The sequence below is a fragment of the Diospyros lotus genome, chromosome 1 (assembly GCF_014633365.1).
Source record: "Diospyros lotus cultivar Yz01 chromosome 1, ASM1463336v1, whole genome shotgun sequence".
Classification (NCBI taxonomy): Eukaryota; Viridiplantae; Streptophyta; class Magnoliopsida; order Ericales; family Ebenaceae; genus Diospyros; species Diospyros lotus.
Genome location: NC_068338.1, coordinates 48672150 through 48694521, shown reverse-complemented (window position 1 = coordinate 48694521; position 22372 = coordinate 48672150). Strand labels below are relative to the sequence as shown.

Here is a 22372-nt window from a genome sequence, read left to right as displayed (position 1 = left end):
ACCTATCTACTTATTGGCTAATATATTTATTTTTAGTTAAATAACGAAATTAACCTCTCAACTTTACATTTTATAATAAAATACATTTTACGCTTCAATTTATCTTATAATAACTTTATATTTTTAATCTTATTTCAATTTAATTCTTCTTTAAAAATTATTAAAAAAATATCACATTGTAAATATATATATATATAAAAGCAATTGTGGATTAATATTTTATTTTAAATTTAACTAAATTTGTTAGGAAACATGAAACTTAGAAAACCAACACATTTATTCTTCCATCCCTATCAATATATGTATATCCATTAAATATTCATATTAAATAAATAATATATTTATTCATTTTTTTTATCTCAAATCTCAATCAAATCTTGGGGTTATTGAGAATTTGAAAAACAATATTTTAAATAAAAAAATACATCATATTGTGGTTAAATATTGATATTTTATTTGATTTAATTAAATTCAATTTTAAACTATTTAAATTCAACAAGAGTGGATAGCCTTAATTAGTACCTTAAATTAGATAAGTTATTTGAAGTTCAGCAACCATACAAGGATGATTTACAAATTATGAATATATTATGTTATCTATATAATCCCATTTTCCTTTTTTACTTGCAAGCAAACTCGACTCAAATAATATAATAAATTTATTATAAATTATTACTCGTACACCCAATTTCGCATACATACAAATTATTTGTGCTTGAGGTTCAAATGAAGAATTATTTTTTTTAAATCATAAAAAAGAATAATAAGATTGTTTAAGATTAATTAGAAACAATTCGTGTAAAAAAAATCAAAAATAGGTACATTGGTTGTTCTTTAGGCATTGTGACACTAAATGAGTAATACAACAATATGTGATTTATTTCTCTAAGATGAGTTTTTTTAACAATTGATTGTTTGTGATTGGTGGTGTGTTCAAAATTCAAAATTTGGTCAATTTAAAGCAAATAAATAAATAAAAAAAATGCAAATATCAAAAGCTTTTTCAAGTTGGACATTGTATAAGAATTTAGCCGGTTGTATTATTATATTATATAGTATACATCGTATCGCATGACTTTCGTGGGCTGCGAACTGCGATTCCGATCCCAGTCCTTAATCTGAACCTAATCGCAGATTATTTGGAACCATGGCGGCGATGTTGACACGTCATGATTCCCATGTTTTCCATTCAACGGTCAAAAAGATTGAATCCATCACCCCAACCTTGAATCTGTGCAGCGGGAAGCTTCCGTACCAAGTTCTTGATGATGATGATGATGAGCAAAGCAAAGCAAAGCAAGACTCGACTGGCCCCATTCCTCTAAAATAGAAATTATTTGTCGCCCGCTGACGTGGCTACAGATCATTGGCGGTGTGGCTTTTCAATTATGATTCATTTGGGTACTATGCCTCTAACTATTTATTGTCACGTCACCATTAAATAACATAATTATTATTATTTAACGTAACGACAGGTCATTTCACTTAATTAATTAGAATATCGCCTTGTATCTAAGTATTTTTTTAAAAATTATATTATGTAAAAATATTAATATTTTATATAATATGAAATGCATCTTGAATATGCTGGATCGCATCATTTTATTTTAAAAAAATATATTTATAAAAAAATAAATCTTATAAGTCACACATATTGACATAATAAAAATTTGAAAAACGTTCAAAATGTTGAGATAAATACATGAATATATACAAAAGGATGAAATTAAAATTAATATCATTTATAACAAAATCAAAGTGATTACGTACTACTAGGATTTGAGTCCTTATAAGTTATTTTAATTTTTTGTAATTCAAATTTAATATCAAAGACAACTTGAGCTATTATTGTTTAATGGTATTGGGGTTTTGAAAAAAAAAAAATAATAAGCCAAATAACCTTTTAAGTAATAAAAATTTCAATTCAAATGATCCATGATACGAAAAGATATGGATAAAAATTATCCTAGAATTTAAATAGCCACCCCATCTAATTATTGTTATCTTCAATAATTAATTTACATTTGACCACGTTTTATAGAGAATATAAATCAACAGTTATTGTGTATATATATATATTACCTCATGTGTGTAGATTCCCCCTTTTGAAATAATATCTAGGGTAGGTGGGAGAGTCAATTCAGCGTTATCCAAACTAAATACAAGTGTCATGATTGAGTAATTAGGTAATTTTATGGCATATGAAAAGAATAATAAATATATTATTTTTAATATTATAAAAAGAAGACAGTAACAATTCTTTTAGACATAATTATAAAAGTTTTTTCTCACTAATAAATTTTAATGTGCTTATCACCTTAATCTCATTATTATAAGACATATAAAATTGTTATATTATACACATCAAATAATATAATAATTATTTGATATAAGTAATTTAAGAGAACAGAGGTGGATCTCGTAGGAGTGGTGGGGCTCACACATCACCTATGTTAGTTCGTGTCGAATAATATAAAATATAACTATCAAATAAATATTATCAATTGTGGTAGTACATAATATCAAGGATTATATTGATTGTCTTTTTTATTTAAGAGGTTTGGGTCATTCTACTATATGCTTTAGTTAAAAAAATAAAAATTATAAAATACAACGACCAATATTATCCCTTTTAATGTGAATATATATAGCAATTTAAAAGTCTTTTATTTTTAAAAAATTATTTAGTAAACAGAACTATATTCCAAAATGATAGCAATATCAAAACAGCTTAGAAATGGTAATTAAGTTTAATGTCCACAAATGAGTATTATGATCAAAATATTTCTCGTTTTTATGCGTATCACGTGCTTTTATGTATCTCATGAGAAATATTTTTGTCATTGATATACTTTTGTATAGTTCAAAGTGTATATAAAGATATATCAATAACATTATTCTATATAGAAAATCCGAACCACCCCGCGCGCGGGGCCGGGGGGAAATCAGCAACGCTTATAGCTTGTGTAGAACCAATTGCGCGCCGTATTGTGGCTGGAGGGTTATAACGGTGGCCGGAGCATGAACGTAAGACGGAGAAAGCTCAAACCAGAAGCGCCGCAAGATCATTGCCATTGCCATTTTCGCTTCCAACAACGCGAAGTTCTGTCCAATGCAAATCCGAGGTCCCCATCCGAAGGGAAAATACGCAACTTGACCATTTGTAGCCTGTGAAGCTCCGTTTTCGAACCTTTCTGGTTTGAACTCGTTTGCATCGTCTCCCCAGATTTCGTTGTCGCGATGAATGAGGATCGCCGGCAGGAAGAGCTTCACGCCGGCTGGTAGTAGTAGTCCTCCGACACTCACATCTTCTGGGACAGATCGAACAAGCGCCACTATCGGAGGGTACAACCTTAAAACCTCCAACAAAATCATATGTACCTGAAATGGTTACCAAATGGCAGATCTTTCTTTAGTAAACTCCATCCTGCAAAATTAACTACTTGTAGAAGAGAGGCACTGAATTTTGAATAACATATCAAATCCAATCTGAATATTGTGAAAACAGGATATATATATATATATATATAATTAAGGTAAGATATAAGTGCTAGCCTCCATTTGATTAGCCACATTTTTCGTAGCCATACCATTTTTTATCCAAATTTTAACTTTTGAGTCGTTTGATTAGTCAAAATTTTCAAACAAATTATTTTTTCATTTTTAATCACGTGATGCAATTTTCTCATCTTTACTGGAAAAGATTTTCTTATGGGAGATAGATTAAATTTTTCAAGAAATTAGAAAATAGTCTCATTCTTCTTAAATTTACAAATCATATTCTAAAATTTTGATAAATAATTATGTATAATGTATTAATATTTAATGATAAAATAATTATGTATAATTTATCAATATAATAATGATAAAATTTTATTAGTTGGACCTCAATATATATATATATATATTGTATTAATATAAAATTTTAATAAATAATTGTATATAATTTATCAAGATGTAATGATAAAATAATTGTGTATAATTTATTAATATAAAATTTAATAAATAAAAAAAGACAAATTTTAAGAGCAAAAAGGTACACTTTTCCATAGAAAAATGGACAATTTTTATGAAAAATAATGATAATCAAACATTAAAAGCTTAAAAAAAATAACTATTTTCATAGAAAATAATGATAATCAAACACCAAAAACTAAAAAAGTATAATAATTTTTAGGTAAAAAATTAAATCAATCAAACACATTCAATTAACAATTTCCATGCAAATAATTTTTAGACAATTCAATTGCCTAAAACTTATTTTCTTTCCATGCAAATTCTATACTTGCAATCAAACGCACTTTTAGAGACTTAATTTTATTAACTAATTAGGATTGTCATATACAAATGGGTTAATCACACAAATAATCGCTTAACTTTGTATTCTGTTACTGTTTGGTCACTGAACTTTGAAATGTTACTTGTTAGTCACTAATATTTCAAAACTGTTACTGCTTAGTCATTAAACTTTACAATGTTACCTACTAATCACTAATATTTTAAAACTATTTCTCATTCGTCACTTGTGAACTTAAAGTTTAATGACTAACGAGTGATGGGTAAGAAACGATTTTGAAATATTAATAACTAACAGATAACATTTTAAAGTTTAATGACTAAGTAGTAATAGTTTTGAAATATTACTGACTAACAAGTAACATTTCAAATTTCAATAATCAAATAGTAACAAAATACAAAATTGAGTGATTATTAGTGTAATTAACCCTATACAAATAGATCATCTATATATAGTTTAGTTCTAAATCGACTACACTATTATTTATGAGATCATGTAGATAGATTATTTTTGTAATTGTATGTTTTAATTGTGCATATCACAATTTGATAACTAAAATGTAGAACATGTATAATTAATTATCTAAATAAGTGAATTATCTCCTTGCCATAGGATTAGGAATATGGATACTAGCCCCACAAACATAGCACGAATGGTTTATAGGGTAAAAGATTGCACCCAAGGATGCACGTTCGAGTCATAACAGTCGCAGTGTGAGAGTTTCATTCTCTTGTGGGATGGTTTCTTGTGAGCACTATGCAATGTACCTTCTACCTTGGGGACTATCGTGTACCATGATTAACCCCTCTCACGTGCGTGGAGCAGTATATGGGGGCGCTTAACGTGAGGGACTACACCTTTTGCACCCAAGGAATATGGATACTAACTTTTCCATGTAACGTGTATGCAATCGGATTGTAACAAATTAAATAGAATAAGAGGGACTTACAACTCTCAAGTGGGTGAGGGCATCGAAGCTTGGCATCACGTCACTGCCAAGTAGTTGGAAAAGCTCTTCCCTGGCTCGCTGTTGCCAATCCTGGTGCCTGCTTAGCAACACCAGTGTCCATCCCAGCAAAGCTGAAGTTGTCTCCTGCCCAGCGAAGTAGAAGAGCTTGCACTCTTCAATGACCTCTTCGATACTCATCCCCAGTTTCCTGTCATTACCTTGCTCTTGAATCTCTTTCAAGTTGGATTCCAATAGAATGCCCAACAAATCATTTCCACAAGAATCTCCTGCATCCATTGCCTTCACTCTCCTGTTGATGATATCCAGCAACAGAGCTTCCACTTCTCTGCAAATCGCCTTCATTCTCTTGTTATTCTTCGTTGGCAACAACCTATAGATAATTAATTATTAATGTTGTTTTCAGGGATGAAAGATAAAGTACTTAATAAGAGGGTTTATGATGAAATCCAACTAGTTTAATTGATTGATTAACCACCTCCAGCCTGGGATGTAGATAGAGCGCATGGACTCGGCTGCAAGAACAGCTTGCTCTTTTTGAAGCTGAAACACTCTTCTTCCTTCTTCGTAGTTGCTGCCGAAAGCTGTTCGAGATATCGCATCGGCCGTCAAAGCCTCCAGATCAGGCCACACATCTATCTCGCACCACCCCATTGAAGAAGGAGACGACACCATCTTCTCCCATTTGCTAATCGTCTCGCCACAACACAAATCGAATGCCTGCAACATGTGCTGCGGGTAGATATGACCATAGAATTAAGGTCATATGGAATGGATACAGTCAACCCCATGTAATAAGATTTGGAAATTACACATTAAGAACCTTGAGCTTGTCGAGACTGAAAGCTGGTCTGATAATTTTCCTATGTTTGACCCATTTTTGACCTTCCAAACTGACTAACCCTGAGATGAGCAGCCTGGCCAGAGGGTTTTGCTTTTGCTTGGGGAATATGACATGCTTTAGCAGTATTTCCTTTATGAGTTGGGGCTCCATAATATTCACCATCGGCGTTGGTCCGGTCCATGTGAAACTTCTCTTACCTGCAAGTTCGTCCAGTAAATATTAGTTCGTCCATTTATCAAGATATTTAATTTTAATTAATTAGGCCCCAATGAAATTGAGTGTTTGAAAAAAAGAGAAAAAAAAAAAATTGGCTGTATAGTTAGTTAATATATATCGTACAAAACTAGTTAATGGTGTCAAAGTTCTCAAATCATAATTACCCCAGTTCTTAACGTAGTGATTAATGAAGGGCGTGACACGTGGCGTAATATCATCCGACAGATTGATCGGCCGGGACCTGGCTTCCTTCATCATGGCGGCGTTCTCCTTGATGTCTCCGAACAGCAGCCTGTACGAGTTTCCACTGAAGCCTTGCGTTCGGAGATGCCTTTCAAGCCGCTTCGGCCTCAGCCATAGCCAATTGAATACAGTCCACGCCAGTACCAGAAAGACGGCAGCTAAAGAGAGTGCAACGCAGCCTTCTAAATTATCCATCTTCTTGAAGAAGAGCACTTTCTCGCTCCCTTTTTCTCAGGAAAGCGGGGATGATGATGATGAGAAGAGAGAATGTTGAAGTATATATGAAGAGGAGATGTGGGCCGCAAATGTTGCATTTATATGTATGTTTTTTTTCTCGTGAAGTATATGCTTCGTGTGAATAAACAATTTGATCAAATGGCGTTTTGTATTGGAACTATCTAATGAGAATTTGGAAGTACTGATGATGTATTCAATTACATCGGAGAGAGAAAATTAAAGGGACAGGCAAATGAACATATATTCAATGCGAATATAGACAATGGTTAGAATTATTTATTTATAAATAAATAAACATATATTTATGAATATTTAATCTTATTAACTAGCGTTTCTTAATTAAGATATGAATTGAAAAAAAATAAAATATAAAAAAATTTCAAACAAAAGTATTTTTTATTATATTTATTAAATTTATTTAAAAAGAAGTCATATGACTTCTTATATTAAATTTATCAAATAAATTTATCTTTTTATTTTTTTCAAATAAATTATCTTGAATCTTATAAATAAATTATTTTGATATTATCTTATTTTATTTATTTTAATAAATGCTACTGCAGGGACATATAATAATTTTTAAAGAAGAGAGAAAAATGATTAAATTATTAGTATTTGAAACCACCAAAACAGAGACATTTATAAAACAAGCATAATTAGTTTGTCTATAGACATGGAGGCAAGCAATTAAGCCACACATTAGTTCCAAAAGAATGTGTATTTGTATTGGATAGCAACTAGCAAGAGCTGGAGAGACGGAGATTTCTGAATCTAGGGGAAAATGATTATCGTGAAAAAAAATGATGAGAAAGGGTTTATTTAATACATGTTGTGTCATAGTCAAAAGAATAAAAATTCCAAAAGTTTAAAATAAATTTTTTTTGGGACTAAAAATGTGTAATTTTTCTTAATTGGGGTCCTGCACACGCAAACTTAATAATTTAGATATCTAAAAATTCTATCGAGAGTTATATAAAGATAATAAATAATATTCATAAAGAATTTTAATTTTAATAAGATATTAAAAAATCAGGATAAATGTTATTTATAAGAATTCTAATTCTAGTGAATTTTAGAATGTCAAAATAGATATTATTTGTAAGAATATTAATTTTAAGGAGTTTATGAAAGTTTCATGTTTCTTTATAAATAAATAAGTACTCATTTTAAAAATATATATTTTTTTATAATTATTAAATGTATTTCTCACACCACTTTTCATGAGCTAGACTCAATTCAGTAGACTGGCCCAACCACTTAAAGCCCAAAAAGCCCAAGTAAGCTCGCTAGGATGAGCTCATACATCACTGAAATTCGAGCTCTGATTGCGGAATCAAACGAGCTCCCAACAAGGTTTCTAGCGAGCTCCCAACGATATATCCAATGAGCTTCCAGCAATGCTCCTAGTTCGTTAGCTTAGTCATTCAGTTCACTGGTCTAAAATCTTTCAGTTCGCATAGACAACAAAACTGCTGGACTGTCGGAGGCATGGGACCCAATCACTTTATCTGAGGTGAGCCATATCCCTCGTATTGAGGATTTCACTCCCGATTTATGCAAATGATAAGGACTATTTGTCCTCTATTATATCATCTTTATATTTTTATATCTTATACAAATTGTAAAGGCCCCTCGTTATAAATAGAGGGCAGAAATATCATCAAAGAGAGACCAACAGGAATAATAAGATACTGTCACTCTGAAAGATACCATGGTAGGTATGGTTTCTTTGTTGTTGTCTGTCGCCAGTCCTTCCCTTTCGTCTTCGTCATCGTCTTTATTGAATCTGAGTTCCGATTTGTCTTCGTCCACGGCAAGATTTCTGACGACCTTCTTTCTAGCTTTCCGTCGATTCCGACTTCCTCTTCTATTCTGGAGGCCTTTGATTCCCTTTCGATTTATACTCACATGACTTTGCCCCTACTAGAGTCACCATTTCCGACTTCTCCCTCATCACCATCAACATCAAACCACCATTTGACACTGCTACAGCTATATATATATATATGTATATATTATAGTCAGTGCCGGCCCTAGGACTAGAAAACCAAAGTGGTCGCCTAGGCCCCTCACCCAGGGCCTATACGATCTGGGCTCATCTCATATTCAACTAATTTTAAGTTGAAAACTTCAAAATAATGGAAAGAAGGTAGGGAGATGGCTTTCATAGGAGAAGAAGTCGCAATTAATGGGCAGTAGAATAGATTTAATGTAACAAGGCAATGCGCTGCCATTTATATATATAATATTATATAACAAAATATATAATAAATGAAAGAAACAGTCGAGGAAACTCCCATATAAAATTTTAGGACCCCACTTATACATATAATATTATAAAATAAAATATATAATATACTCAGATTTTAGGGGCTCCATATAAAATTTTGCTTAAGGCCCCTAAAATCTTAGGGTCTGTCGTGATTGTAGTAATGCAATTGTAATGAGAGAGAAAGTGAGAGAGAGAGAGGGGAATATGTTGGAAAATATACAATTTTCATAGAAAAATGATAATTTTCAAGGAAAATAATAACTATCAAACAATAAGAATCGAAAAAATTGACTATTTTTATGAAAAATAATGACAATCAAATACCAAAAGATGAAAAAGTACAATAATTTATAGGTTAAAAATTAAGTCAATCAAACACCTTTAATTGACATTTTTCTTAAAATTTAATTTTAGGCAATTTAATTATTTAAAAAATATTTTCTTTCCCTACTTGCAATCAGATGCATCCTAAATGACTTGACAATGATATTTTTAATTAATAAATCTATTATTGTATTTGACCAACAACAATATATATATCTTTGAAAAAAAAAAGCTCTAAGAGTATGATTATTCAACCAAATTTAGTCTTAAGTAATAGATTAATTATCTATTAATTTTGCATAAAATCCTTTATTAAGGTTTTTTTTAGTAAAATTAAAGGCCCTCACTCTTGTATTTATGGATCTTATAATTAAGACACCGTAAACTATAAAAAAACAATGAAAGTAGATTTGACCACAATTTTGAAATCGACGATTTCGATTACTTTTTGGTGAAAACAAAACTGAACTATCTATAGATGAAGTTACCTATGTATTCTTTTGAGATTTAAAGGAATCAAATCTCATGTAATTCACTTACCATTTGAGTTTGTAACCCTTTAACTTAATCAAAATTATTTTCAAAAATATTAGTTATTGTGTATTATATTATATATTATATATTTATTTAATTTATTTTTTTTTAAATTTTAAACATGTTTTGGTTCTGACTCTTTATTTTTAGGTTCCAAACCCAAATCGAATCATAAGTTTTCAATTTTAGTTTCAGTTTTTAAATCAAAATCAAAAGAATAATTTTAATTTAATTTTTAAAAGAACAATTTCGATTTAGTTCATGATTCAAATCTAACCGTAGTCTAGCTAAATGAAAGTGATGCTCTCAAGATTCAAACCCTCAGCCTTAAAAGTTTTACCACCCATTATTAAACTTTTACTTTGATAGTGAAAAGATTTATCATATAAAGTATTTACTCATCCTATTTAAAGTGCGTGAGAGGATTTTTCCAATATATATATATATATGACATACAAGCTTAACCTCTTAGATAATTTTTATTTTTATTTTATATACATATAATTTTTCTAGATTTTTGTTTAAAGATACTTTTTAATGTTTAAATATTTTCCTTCCTTCTTACGACCTTTTCAATTGTTCCTCGGATAATGAACATATAAATAAAAACGACTATGGGCCTACAGGTGGTCCAGACCTGACCTGAGCCCAGCTACTCAGCCTCAACCAGGATGGACCGCATACTTCAAAAGGCTCGGCCCATATTTATTGGGCCCAATCCAGCCGAGGAGGATTGAACTGAATTGTTTTGTTCTCACCTTCTTAATTATTTGGTCGCCGAGAAAGTTCTCTGCAATTTGTTTGTAATCTGAGCTGAAACGAAAACGAGATGCCGAGGCGAGTTTCCGGCGGCGGTGGGGGAGGAAAACGGAACGAGTCATTGTTGACTCTGGCCGTCAACTCAGTTTTCTCCTTTGTTCGGATCGCCGAGTTCGAGATCCTCTTCGTCCTCTTCTTCATCATCGCTTTTCTCATCTTCAAAGATCTGGTCTGTCACTCTTATTCTTCATTCGATTTTCCTTTCTCTTATTTTATGTTTGTCAATTCTCTCTGAACAACGAAACGGACAGTTAAACGTTGCGCGAAAATGTCGATTTTTCTCCACGTTGAATCTCCTGGAGTCCTTATGTTGATTATTTTCAGATTTATAGACGAAAACCCTATATATTATACCCTCTGCGCCACAAGGTTCTTAGCTCTTATCTTATGCAATTAAACTGTCAGCCAGCATCAAACTGTTAAACATGGCCGTGTGTGTGTGTGTGTGTAAATCCTATTCGTGGACAACCTACATGACACGGTCGCGCAGGCCTTTTATTATCTGCTTTCAGTTGATCACCAATGCTTTCTTTGAGAAATTTCCTAAGAACAGCAAGCCGATATTTGACGTTTGAGGACTCTAACACGCTGAGGACAATGGTAATTATCAATTTTTAGGACGTTTCTAGGATGCTCTGTTAAGCTCAAGTGAGTGCTTTTGTCATGGCATCTTGAAATATTTCACTCAACTTTTTTTTTTTTTTTTGGGATAAGAAAAGGAGTATAGAAGAAAGTGCCTTATCCCTGCGCTTCCTAAAGTAATATGGTTATTCACTGAGGTTCATGGCTCTTGCAAGAGCACCATTTTAAGACTCGGAATTGTGGTGAACACAGTGGCTTTTTTGTATGTTCTTAATGATGCTTTTCTCTTTTGTGTAACATAAATGAAATTTTGTTAAAAGAGAAAAGTAAAAGCAGAAATAGCAAAATATTTACTTGAAAGGAGGGGAAATGAGCAAGAAAAGGAATGGAATAAGTTAAACGCTCCATGTTGTCAAAGTTAAATTGATAACTAGTTATTACCAAAATAGAAAATAAATTGATAACTGGTTAGTTTGTCTCATATGATTTACAAATTTTAAGGCATTAGGATCGAGCCTATGTATTTGTTGTCTTGATCTTTAAAGAAGCAAGTTTGGCAACTAAAATTACCCTCATCCATTCTTTTATTGCCTACATTTCTATTTATCTCATTTCCTTGTTCAGACTTCCATACGTTTGGCTTACATATTAGATTGCAGTTGGTGTTCCAGTGGTTTGATACATGGATTAGAGGCCAGTTGAATGGAAAAACCATGCTATTTATCTCACTTCGTCATTTAAACTTCTGTGCCTTTGCATTACATATGAGATTGTTGTAGGTGTTCTAGTGGTTTGAGACATGGACTAGAGACTTGTTGAATGGAAACATCATGTCCCCAAAAAGAATGTGGAGTAATTTGGTGCCACTATGATCCAAAGTGAAAATCTTTGCCAAGGTCTCCTAGAAAGCCAAATTTTATTAGCAAATATGTGCCTCTTGACATGAAATGTTGTCACAAGCTGGCTATTGTGATGAGTTGTGTTGTCACGGTAAAGATAGAGTTGTGGAGTCAATTGTATACTTGAGAGTTATCATTAGAAGATGTGTTTCTACCATTGATATTTATCAATCACTATGCTTCGTTTTGCACTTGGTTGTTGAAATTCATGCTATAACTTCAGCTTAAAAAATTTTAGAATTTTCCTTGTGTCTTAGCCCATGTGCAAAGACACCATGGAGTAAATTTTGATTAGAGAATTGGGTGAGTGAATCACTATTGCCAATTGGTTGACAATTATATCATGAGATAGTGAATTATGTCAAGACTCAGTTAAGGTGTGCCAAGTTAAGTGCACTGTTGGTTGGAGATGAACCCAGTAGGGACATGTTTGGGTGGCATGTTGCGATGAAATAAAAAAATTTGCATGGATGAAGGCTGGAGTGGAGGGTCAAGGACTCAGGAGTAGCTTGAATTATATTTTAGAATCTCAAGGAGAAGGGCAAAGGGTTGAGGTTTTGGAATAGCATGTGTTATGCTTTGCCTACTTTGGGTGAAGCTTAGTGAACCAACATATTGGAGTAGCCTGTATTGGCACAAGGGCGTGGATTTGTGTTGTTAGAAGCCATATATGTTTCACAATTTGCCAAAGGAACAATTGAGTTGTAGTCAGTGGGCATTGGCAATGGGTTACAAACTTTGAAAACAGAGTGAAATTATCTATAACAATGGACAGTGTTCATCCAAGATTGTGTTATGTACCGGCAATACTTAGAAGGGTGATTGCGTAAATGTAGAATGCAAGTGGAGAAGTGTTAGGAAGGGAATAAAACAGAAATTAGTTAGGCATGTACTCTGTTGAGCAGGAATTGTTGTAAGTGGGATTGAGGGTATAAATTTACGCCCCGCCCACATTTGAAAGCATCTGAAATATTGAATTGAAATTTCTTCTTACAACTCCCTCTCAATTCTCTCTCTCTCTCAATCACTTTTGCGTTCCCTATTCTTCCCTTTCCTTCTCTGTGTTTCTCTCATTCTCTAGAATTCTTCCCAAGCGATTAGATCTCTTAAGATCTGACAAATTGGTATCAGAGCATCTCTTGGGATGCAGTGGTAATGGCGGATGGTACCAGAATGAAGAGTCTAGAAATGCAAGTACAACAGTTTGGATCCACGGTGAACGATCTTCAGGGCCGAGTGGATCAATTGGAATTGGGATCTAACCGGAATCATGAGGCCATTCTGGCAGTTGATTGGAAATTAGAGGCAGCAGTCACGCAGATCCGTGATGACTTGGGAGTCCAGCTAAGGGAACAAATGCAAACGTTTGTGGTGATGTTTGCTAGGCAGAACTAGATGAATCTCTCACCTGAGTTCCCCCCAAGGGAGAGAATGGAGCCCATATTGCTCGGGTGAGTAGAGCCGATGGCGCAAGGACGGGGTACGAATCATAGGCCACCAGAAACCTCTAAAGGAGACGAGGATAGTACGGAATTGGGGTGGATAAGGCGACCTAAGAATCAGGCTGGTCATAACCAAATAGGTATGCCCCTGCCTCGGTTGGAAATTCCATTGTTTGATGGGCTTAGTCTGCGCTAGTGGGTCGGAAGATGTGAATGAGCGTTTGAGTGGTATGGGGTGGTCGAGAGGCAGAAGGTAACGGTGGCGACAACATATCTTAATGACGCTGGAGACGCATGGTACCAAGGATGGTCTAAAGTCAGAGAAGAGTGCTGATGGGAGGAATTCGCTGAGGAGTTGTGTGAGAGATTTGGGGATCGAGGCCTATCTGATGTGGTAGAGGAGTTCAACAAACTCAAACCACTAGGGACGATGCTGGACTACCAGCTACGTTTTGAGGAACTCAAGGCCTTAATGCTCAACCACAACCCCTACCTGACATAAGCTTACTTCGTTTCAAGCTTCTTAAGCAGTTTGAACGAGGAGCTAAGGCCAATGCTGAAGGTGCTTCGCCCCAGAACTCTGAAACATGTGGCTAATAGCGCTAGGCTCCAGGAGCAGACGGTGGAGGCACTAATGAGGAAACAACGGAATGAACGGATTATGGCGAGAGGAGTGGCTCAGGGAAACCAACCTTCCGGAAGGAACTATGGCAGAGAGGTTGGAAGAGGATCACTAGGGGGAAAGAATGTGGCTCTACCTACTCCTACTAACCAATATGAAAAGACTATGGAGCATAGGAGACAGACCAACCTCTGTTTCAAGTGTGGAGAGAAATATTTCTTGGGTCACCAATGTCGAAAGCAGCTCTTGCAACTGGAAGGGGAAGAAGGGGAAATGGCGGAAGCAGAGGAGGAAGAATCTCAACCGCAAGGAGAAGAGGAGGAAGGGAGCAGAGAGATCTCCCTGCATGCCTTGAAGGGGCTGACAAATAGCAAAATTATAAAGGTGGAGGGAAGACTAGAAGACAGTAGGTTGATGATCCTCATCGACAGTTTCTTGGACGAAGGAACAGCCAAAAAGCTGAAGTGCCCCTTGATCCAGACTCAACCATTATCAGTGACTGTAGCAAATGGCAATAAGGTCATCAGCAAATCAGCATGTGCTGGATTCTGTTAGGAGATGCAAGGAGAAGTGTTTGAAGCTAATTTGAGGCTTCTTAAACTGGGGGGTTGCGATGTAGTATTAGGGGTGGATTGGATGAAGCAGGTTAGCCCGATTTGCTTCGATTTCAACAGGATGGAGGTGAAGTTTGAGAGGGAAGGGAAACTAATGACACTCACGGGAAACAAAGAATGGGGAGTTTGCAAAATGATAATAGGGAGGAGACTACATAAGATGTTAAAACAAAAGATGAATCAGGTAGCCCAACTATTTTCAATCCAAGCTACTGACAGGACAACTGAAGCACTGGAGGCAGAGGGAGAGTTCATGCTGACGGTTAGTACCCTTCCTCAAACTAAGCTAGAGGTACACCAAATTGACCTTCTTAATATACTACTCACTGAGTTTGAGAATCTATTTGTAGAACCGAAATGCCTACCTCCAACTCGACCTGTAGACCACACCATCCACCTAAAACCCCACACCGAACCAATTAATATATGTGCCTACCGATATCCTCCTAACCAAAAAACAATAATAGAAGATCTGGTTAGAGAAATGCTTCAAAAATCCTTCATAAGACCGAGCCATAGCTCCTTTGCTTCACCCGTATTACTTGTAAAAAAAAAGGATGGTACTAGGCAGTTTTGCATTGATTGCCGCCAATTAAATGAAGCTACCATCGAAGGCAAGTTTCCAATTCCCCTCATTGAAGACTTGCTAGATGAATTGAAGCATGCCACCATCTTCACTAAGCTTGACCTAAGATCCGACTACTATCAAATCCGGAATCCCCTTGATATACATAAGACTGCCTTTCGAACCCACCAGGGCCACTACGAATTTTTTGTAATGCTATTCAGACTAACAAACGCCCCAACCACTTTCCAATCACTTATGAACCAGATTTTTGAACCGCACCTACGGAATTTTATTCTCGTTTTCTTTGACAACATTTTGGTGTATAGCCCCATCTTTGACCTTCACCTAAAACACCTAAGGATTACCCTTGAGATTCTCAAATTCAATGGGTTGTATATTAAGAGGTCAAAATGTGCTTTTGCCCAAAATCAAGTGGAATATCTTGTTATATCATATCCGGGCAGGAGGTGAGTACCGACCCCAACAAAGTGGCAGCAATGAATAATTGGCTTAGACCTACTTCCCTCAAGGCCTTGAGGGGATTTCTAGGTCTAACGGGCTACTATCGAAGATTGTAAAAGGGTATGGAGGAATCAGCAAACCTTTGACAGATTTACTTAAAAAAGACAATTTTGTATGGAGTCAGGAGGCTGAGGAGGCGTTTGAGTTGCTGAAGAAGTCAATGAGTGAAGCACCGGTGCTAAGTCTCCCTGATTTTGACAAAATCTTCGTGGTGGAAACTAACGCAAGTGGAGTGGGAATAGGGGTTGTCCTTATGCAGGAAGGGAGGCCTATTGCTTTTATAAGTCAGTCCTCGGCCCCTGGTATGTAGGCCTCAGCATTTACGAAAAGGAGTTGCTGGCAGTGCTATTTATAGTGGATAAGTGGAGGCATTACCTAGAAGGGAAGAGGTTCATCATTAAAACAGACCACGAAAACTTGAAATTTCTATTGCAGCAAAAACTCCACACCCATCTACAAAAGAAAGGGATGACCAAGCTTATGGGGCTAGACTATGTCATTCAATATCGAAAGGGCAAGGAAAATATTGCAACAGATGCGCTATCCCGATGCATGGAGGGTTGGGCAACCTCTATTACTACGGTAATACCTAATTGGTGCGAGGAAATCACGAGGAGTTATGAAGGGGATGCTCGGCTTAGGGGCCTCCTAGAGCAACTGATCGTGACACCAGGGAGTAAATCGGGATATACCTACGAGAATGGGGTGATCAGGTATAAAGGCCGACTTATAATAGGGGATAGTGAGGCGTTGAAGAAGAGGATATTCCAGGCTTTGCATGAATCCCCCATGGGGGGACACTCGGGAGTATAGAATACCTATCACAAGGTAAAACAATTATTTTATTGGCCCAAACTCAAAGAGGAAGTAATGAAGTTTGTTTTGGCATGTGATGTGTGTAAGAAATGCAAACATGAGACGGTAGCCTATCCAGGATTATTACAACCACTTCCCATACCCAACCAAGCTTGGGAGAGTATATCGATGGATTTTATAGAACGGTTGTCCAAGTCGAAAGGTAGAGACTGCATCCTTGTGGTGATGGACAAGTTCACAAAATTTGGCCACTTCCTCAGCCTCACTCATCCCTACACTGCCCAAGAAGTGGCTCGAATCTTATTAGACTAGGTGGTGAAATTGCATGGAGTTCCAAAGACTATAATATCTGACCGGGATAAGATATTTACTAGCCTTCTATGGTAGACCTTGTGGAAATCCTTAGGGGCCAAGTTGAACATCTCCATTGCCTATCATCCTCAAACAGATGGGCAAACGGAAAGGGTCAACCAATGTTTGGAGACCTATCTTAGATGTTTGTGTTTTGTGAATCCAAGAAGCTGGCACAAATGGCTTTCGGTGGCGCAATGGTGGTATAATTCCATCCACCACACTACAACACCATCAAAATGTCCCCTTTTGAGGCTCTTTTTGGATATTGACCATCCTTGTTACCAGCACTACCGGAATCTACTAGCATAGCAGTAGTGGATGAACATATACAACAGAGACAACAGGTCCTACAGCAGCTAAGAAAAGACCTCGCCATGGCCCAAAACCGCATGAAGTAGTTGGCCGACCGAGTAAGGAGTGACAGGGAATTTGAAGTCGAAGAAGAAGTCTACTTGAAATTGAAAGGCCCCCATTTAAAATCCCTAGCTAAAGGACCCATCTCCAAACTGAGCCCAAGGTATTTCGGCCCCTTTCCTATTCTCAGCAAGATTGGCAGAGTGGCCTACAAACTCTAGCTACCTGAGGATACATTGATACACCTGTTTTTCCATGTTTCACTCCTGAAGAAAGCTATAAAGGGGCAGCAGGTGAACCCTCAACTACCTCTGGACGCAGGAGAGCCCAATGCAGCACCTGAACCAGCTGCCATTTTAGAAAAACGAGTGATCTACCGGCATGGAGCACCTATCCCACAAGTTTTGGTGCAGTAGTCCAACAAACATAAGGATGATAGCACTTGAGAGTATCTTCCGGACCTTCTAACGCAGTTTCCAAGAGCAGCCAGCCTCTTAACCATTTCTTGAGGACAAGAAATATCTCAAGGGGAGGGTATTGTTATATACCGGCAATACTTAGAAGGGTGATTGTGTAAATGTGGAAGGAGAAGTGTTAGGAAGGGAATAAAACAGAAATTAGTTAGGCATGTACTCTGTTAAGCGGGAACTGCTGTAAGCGGGATTGAGGGTATAAATTTACACCCCGCCCACATTTGAAAGCATCTGGAATATTGAATTGAAATTTCTTCTTACAACTCCTTCTCAATTCTCTCTCTCTCTCGGAATCACTTCCGCGTTCCCTATTCTTCCCTTTCTTTCTCTGTGTTTCTCTCATTCTCTAGAATTCTTCCTAGAATTCTAGGGATAAACCGATCAGATCTCTTGAGATCTGACAGATTGTTGAAGATAGTTTTTCCTATTGAACAGGGGAACTTGGAGTATTGGACGAGCCGATTGACTTGAGAGCTGCACAAAAAGGGGTACACTCACAATTGTTACTGGGATGCTTGAAACATCAAGCTGCCTTGCTAGCATGATTCAATAATTTCCACAAGAGTTAGTTTCGGTGCCTTTTAAGGGAATGTTAATTGCAAGCTACATTTTGTAAGATGTTGCTATTAGTGAGGTTTGATAATAATTCATATTGATTGCTTGAGTTATGGGAATAGGTGATTTGGACAAAAAGGAGGGCAACTCTAGGTAGGGTGGTTGCCTCTGGTGAAGATTGTCTTTTCTCTTTCTATTGCCTGTAAAAAAGGAGCTAGGTCCATTATCTTTAAGGGCTGTAATTATTACATAGATCATTCTCAAATGTAAAATAAGAAATGGTTACTGGTGCAACAATAGCAGGGATAAGTAGAAACCACTACTAAGGTTGAAAACCATGGCCTTGGAATAGAATACAATAAGAGAAGTGTATGCTTGCTTTTCATAATTGTCCAATCCTTCTTAGAGTTACCTTTACTCTCTTTCTTGGCTTTGGTTTACTTAACTGACAGGCACTGATGAATTTAACTACCATTTGGGTGGCGTAGGATAAAATTGGACTCATTTAACTGGTCTATTGAATGTTCTATTATTTTTTTAAATTTGTCTCAGTTCTAGTTATTTATGAACTCGGAATGAATTTGCAGACAGCAAGGCCGGAATACAATCAGATCCTTGTGAAGAAGCCCGGTGGACCTGATTGGTGGCCCTACTAGAACAAAAAATGCTTGATTTTTCAAAGATGTTTCGCCATTGGTGTTCCGCAAAAATTAAATCCATTACGCACCTGTCTATATAAAAGTTCCAAATGTTCCATAGGAAACATTATCGGGCAAAATGTACAATTTTGCTGTCTGGTGCTGAATCACTGGGTAAGTTCATTGTGTGGCTATGCTGCATACATGTTTTATTACAGTATTCAAACACTTTCAGAAATGATTGATGAGTTATAAATTTTACAGTTGAACTGATATAGAGTGAGATAAAGGCCTAATGTGTTGTTTTTGTGTTTTCAAACATTTATCATGACGCAAGGATAAAGAATAAACAATTTTAATATATTTTTAAGGTGGAGTAGTTGAATTGTGGACGTTATCCATTCCATTAATAGAGAAAAATATATGAATTTCAGAAAATAAAAATCTAACCTAATGTCAAAAACAAGTTACATCATATTGAGGTCCTTTTTATAGAATGATATGGAATATGCATGGATGGAAATGAGACGAATTTTGTTGTAAACTCAAAACAAGTGTTTATACACTTCTACTTTCTATTAGGCCTTCTTTCCTTTTGAAATGTTAGGCAAATGTCAATTTTGACCTCTTTTGAAGCACAGGTCATAAAGTGAGTTCACAAACAATTACTAGATTTGCATCAAAATGCACCCCTTTTTGTAGCTACAACAATACATACAATTTTTTTTTTTTTTATGTTTGACTTTAACTGCAAACACCCAAACAAACTGTTAAACCACCAATGTAGCTTATATATACAAGAAGGTTAAACTAATTACCTACCTATATTAATTAATTCGACAAACAAAAATAAAAGATAAACCCAAGTGATAAAACATCAAAATCCTTAACTGCAGCCAAACATAGAAGCTTGCCCCATTGAATCAACTAGGTGAACAATAACCCCAATGGGATATATTATTTTTGGTGGCACATACATGGCCGACAACCGACTGGGTACCACTAGACAAAAATTGCCAAGATCCTCTATGTGACGGAACAATATCATCAAAGTTCATCACACCTGCACCTGTAAGAACTTTACTGGCCTGGCTCAGCGACATGGTTTACGTCTCAATGTCTAGTGCTCTGTTGAAACCTACAACCACAATATTAAGGAAAAATTTAACCATTTAATTATCAAAATACTTGGTACCAACAATATTAGACATTAAACAATTAAGTACATACAACGAAGGCTAATTTAAGCCTATGTAGTTGATCAAATCGATAAGTTGGCAACTGCAACAAAAGCTACTGCCTATCAAGGCGAGCAAATTCTCATGTCACAATCTAGTACTAAGAATCAATTGCCAGAGTACTGTCACCTCCCTGAAGAACTTTTCCTATGAAAAAATGAATAGACAACAAGATCAATAAATTTCTGAAAATAAAATCAGATGACATTCCTTTTTGTAAGTAACTGGATATAATCTGCATCAAAGGCTACATAAGTATTAAGTAATAACTCATCAAAAACTTTAAGACAGGATTGATCATCCACGGGGATGCAATAAAAGGTAGAAAGGCCTTACCTCATCAGCAATAAGATAGAAAGGTACTGTACTAGGTATTATAATCACGCTCCAGCAGCTGGCAACCATATGAACGAGCACAGAAATATGCATACAATAACAAACATATAGTGGGGCTGGATTCTTATGACATATAATGCTAGTTTACCAATACTATTGATTGTCCATACACAAATATAGGAAAGTCGGAAGGAGGGAGTGTTTACAATAACAAATACTTTCACAACTCCTAAAAAATGCATTGATTTAATGTGTTATCAAACTATGTCAAGTAGGCTTAAGGTTTACTTGAATACGCTACAGTTATAGCCAAAGCATAAGCAATTCATTACAGTGGTCCTTTATGTCACAACCCTAGGGTTAGTTAGGGTTGTGATAAGAATTGATGGAAGAAATCAGAATTGTAGGAAGGGGGAAATCAGTAGAAAGAGGGAGAGATATTAAGAGAAAATGGGAGAAACTTGAGGAAGATTGGAGAGAAATGTTAGAGAGAGAATTAGAGTTTCTTTCATTCAATTCAAGCATGCCCACTCTCTTACAGCAATGGCTTATTTATAGTCTCCAGCCATCATCTGCCCATGTGCAATACAACTATAAGCCTAACAAGTACTATATCCTTATTACAATATTGCCCTTATTCTACTATTAGAGACATGACAATTCCCCCCACCTTGAAACATTTCTTGTCCCCAAGAAATGCTAAACCTCCACAGCTTCTCATATCCTTTTTCCTTCTCTTCCACAGTTTGGATGGAGAAGTTTTGAAAAAATTCTGTATGCATAACAGATTTCCAATGGTTCTCATGTACTTTAATTCTTCATCACTTTTCGCAACAATATCCGCAAACGCCTTAAAATGCAGCAATGTAGAAATGTTGAGTCTAGGAGTTGCTGCAACATTAATTTCCATCATCACCCCATCCGTCATTGCAGTATGCAAAAATGCCAATTGGCCATCTATAGCAATAATGCACAAAGCCGCAACTGCTTTGTTCTCCATGGTTAAGCTTTTGACTGTTGCATCTATCTTCCTTAGCTTTCCTCCTGTTACAGCCATTTGCCAAGACTCCTCATAACTTTGAATCTGCTGCTGATGAGGGAAATGCCTAATAGGGTCATAACTCATAGGAGATTTCCCTTGGCTGGAAGAAAAATCATCTGAAACACCTGTCTTGTTTACCTCTATTCCCTCCAACATAAAAAACTGGTATGCACCTTTTGAATTCTGGTTTACATCTTTGAAAATGACAGCAACATGGTGACACCATTTAAGATCTGCAAAACTTCCTCCTGCTAGTGCTGTCTTCACCCTCTCATTAGCTAAGGAATCCTCAGCATTATCTGAAACCATAGGCAATGGCATAGTATCCTTAGGAGCTCCACCATCAATTCCATTTCTGATAGAATTCTAATTTGGAACACCATCCGATCCTTTCGTCCCTACTCTAATCACCTGAGGTAACATATTGGCTTTAGCTTCCTCAGTCAGTTCCTCAAATGCTGCCCCCGTTTCCTCTCTTAGCCTTTTGGTAGTAGTTTTACTTTTAACTTCTCAACCAATGCAGGAGAATTCCCTTCAACGTTGCGGGTTGTCGATGTTGATTGA

General features: G+C 35.9%; 2 protein-coding genes across 2 annotated transcripts; one reads left to right on the top strand and one right to left on the bottom strand.

Moving 5' to 3' along the window:
• Positions 1 to 2899: 2899 nt before the first annotated feature.
• Positions 2900 to 6765, bottom strand: LOC127790266 (cytochrome P450 CYP72A219-like). Its single transcript, XM_052319650.1, has 5 exons — positions 6489 to 6765; positions 6088 to 6305; positions 5743 to 5996; positions 5247 to 5637; positions 2900 to 3381 (listed from the first exon to the last, which is right to left on the bottom strand). The coding sequence occupies exons 1-5, from the start codon at positions 6760 to 6762 to the stop codon at positions 2956 to 2958; spliced, it is 1563 nt and encodes a 520-aa protein (XP_052175610.1). The 5' UTR covers positions 6763 to 6765; the 3' UTR covers positions 2900 to 2955.
• A 3933-nt stretch (positions 6766 to 10698) lies between these two features.
• LOC127790292 (uncharacterized) lies at positions 10699 to 19465 on the top strand. Its single transcript, XM_052319723.1, has 2 exons — positions 10699 to 10922; positions 19142 to 19465. Exons 1-2 carry the CDS (start codon positions 10764 to 10766, stop codon positions 19208 to 19210), a joined length of 228 nt encoding a protein of 75 aa, XP_052175683.1. The 5' UTR covers positions 10699 to 10763; the 3' UTR covers positions 19211 to 19465.
• The last annotated feature ends 2907 nt before the right edge of the window (positions 19466 to 22372 follow it).

Excerpts from the sequence above, each read along its gene's own strand:
- LOC127790266 (XM_052319650.1), bottom strand. The coding sequence starts at position 6,762 with ATGGATAATTTAGAAGGCTGCGTTGCACTCTCTTTAGCTGCCGTCTTT. Across the intron at positions 6,306-6,488 it reads TCACTACGTTAAGAACTGGG|GTAAGAGAAGTTTCACATGG; the intron begins GTAATTATGATT and ends ACGAACTTGCAG. Across the intron at positions 5,638-5,742 it reads ATCTACATCCCAGGCTGGAG|GTTGTTGCCAACGAAGAATA; the intron begins GTGGTTAATCAA and ends AATTATCTATAG.
- LOC127790292 (XM_052319723.1), top strand. The coding sequence starts at position 10,764 with ATGCCGAGGCGAGTTTCCGGCGGCGGTGGGGGAGGAAAACGGAACGAG. Across the intron at positions 10,923-19,141 it reads TTCTCATCTTCAAAGATCTG|ACAGCAAGGCCGGAATACAA; the intron begins GTCTGTCACTCT and ends ATGAATTTGCAG.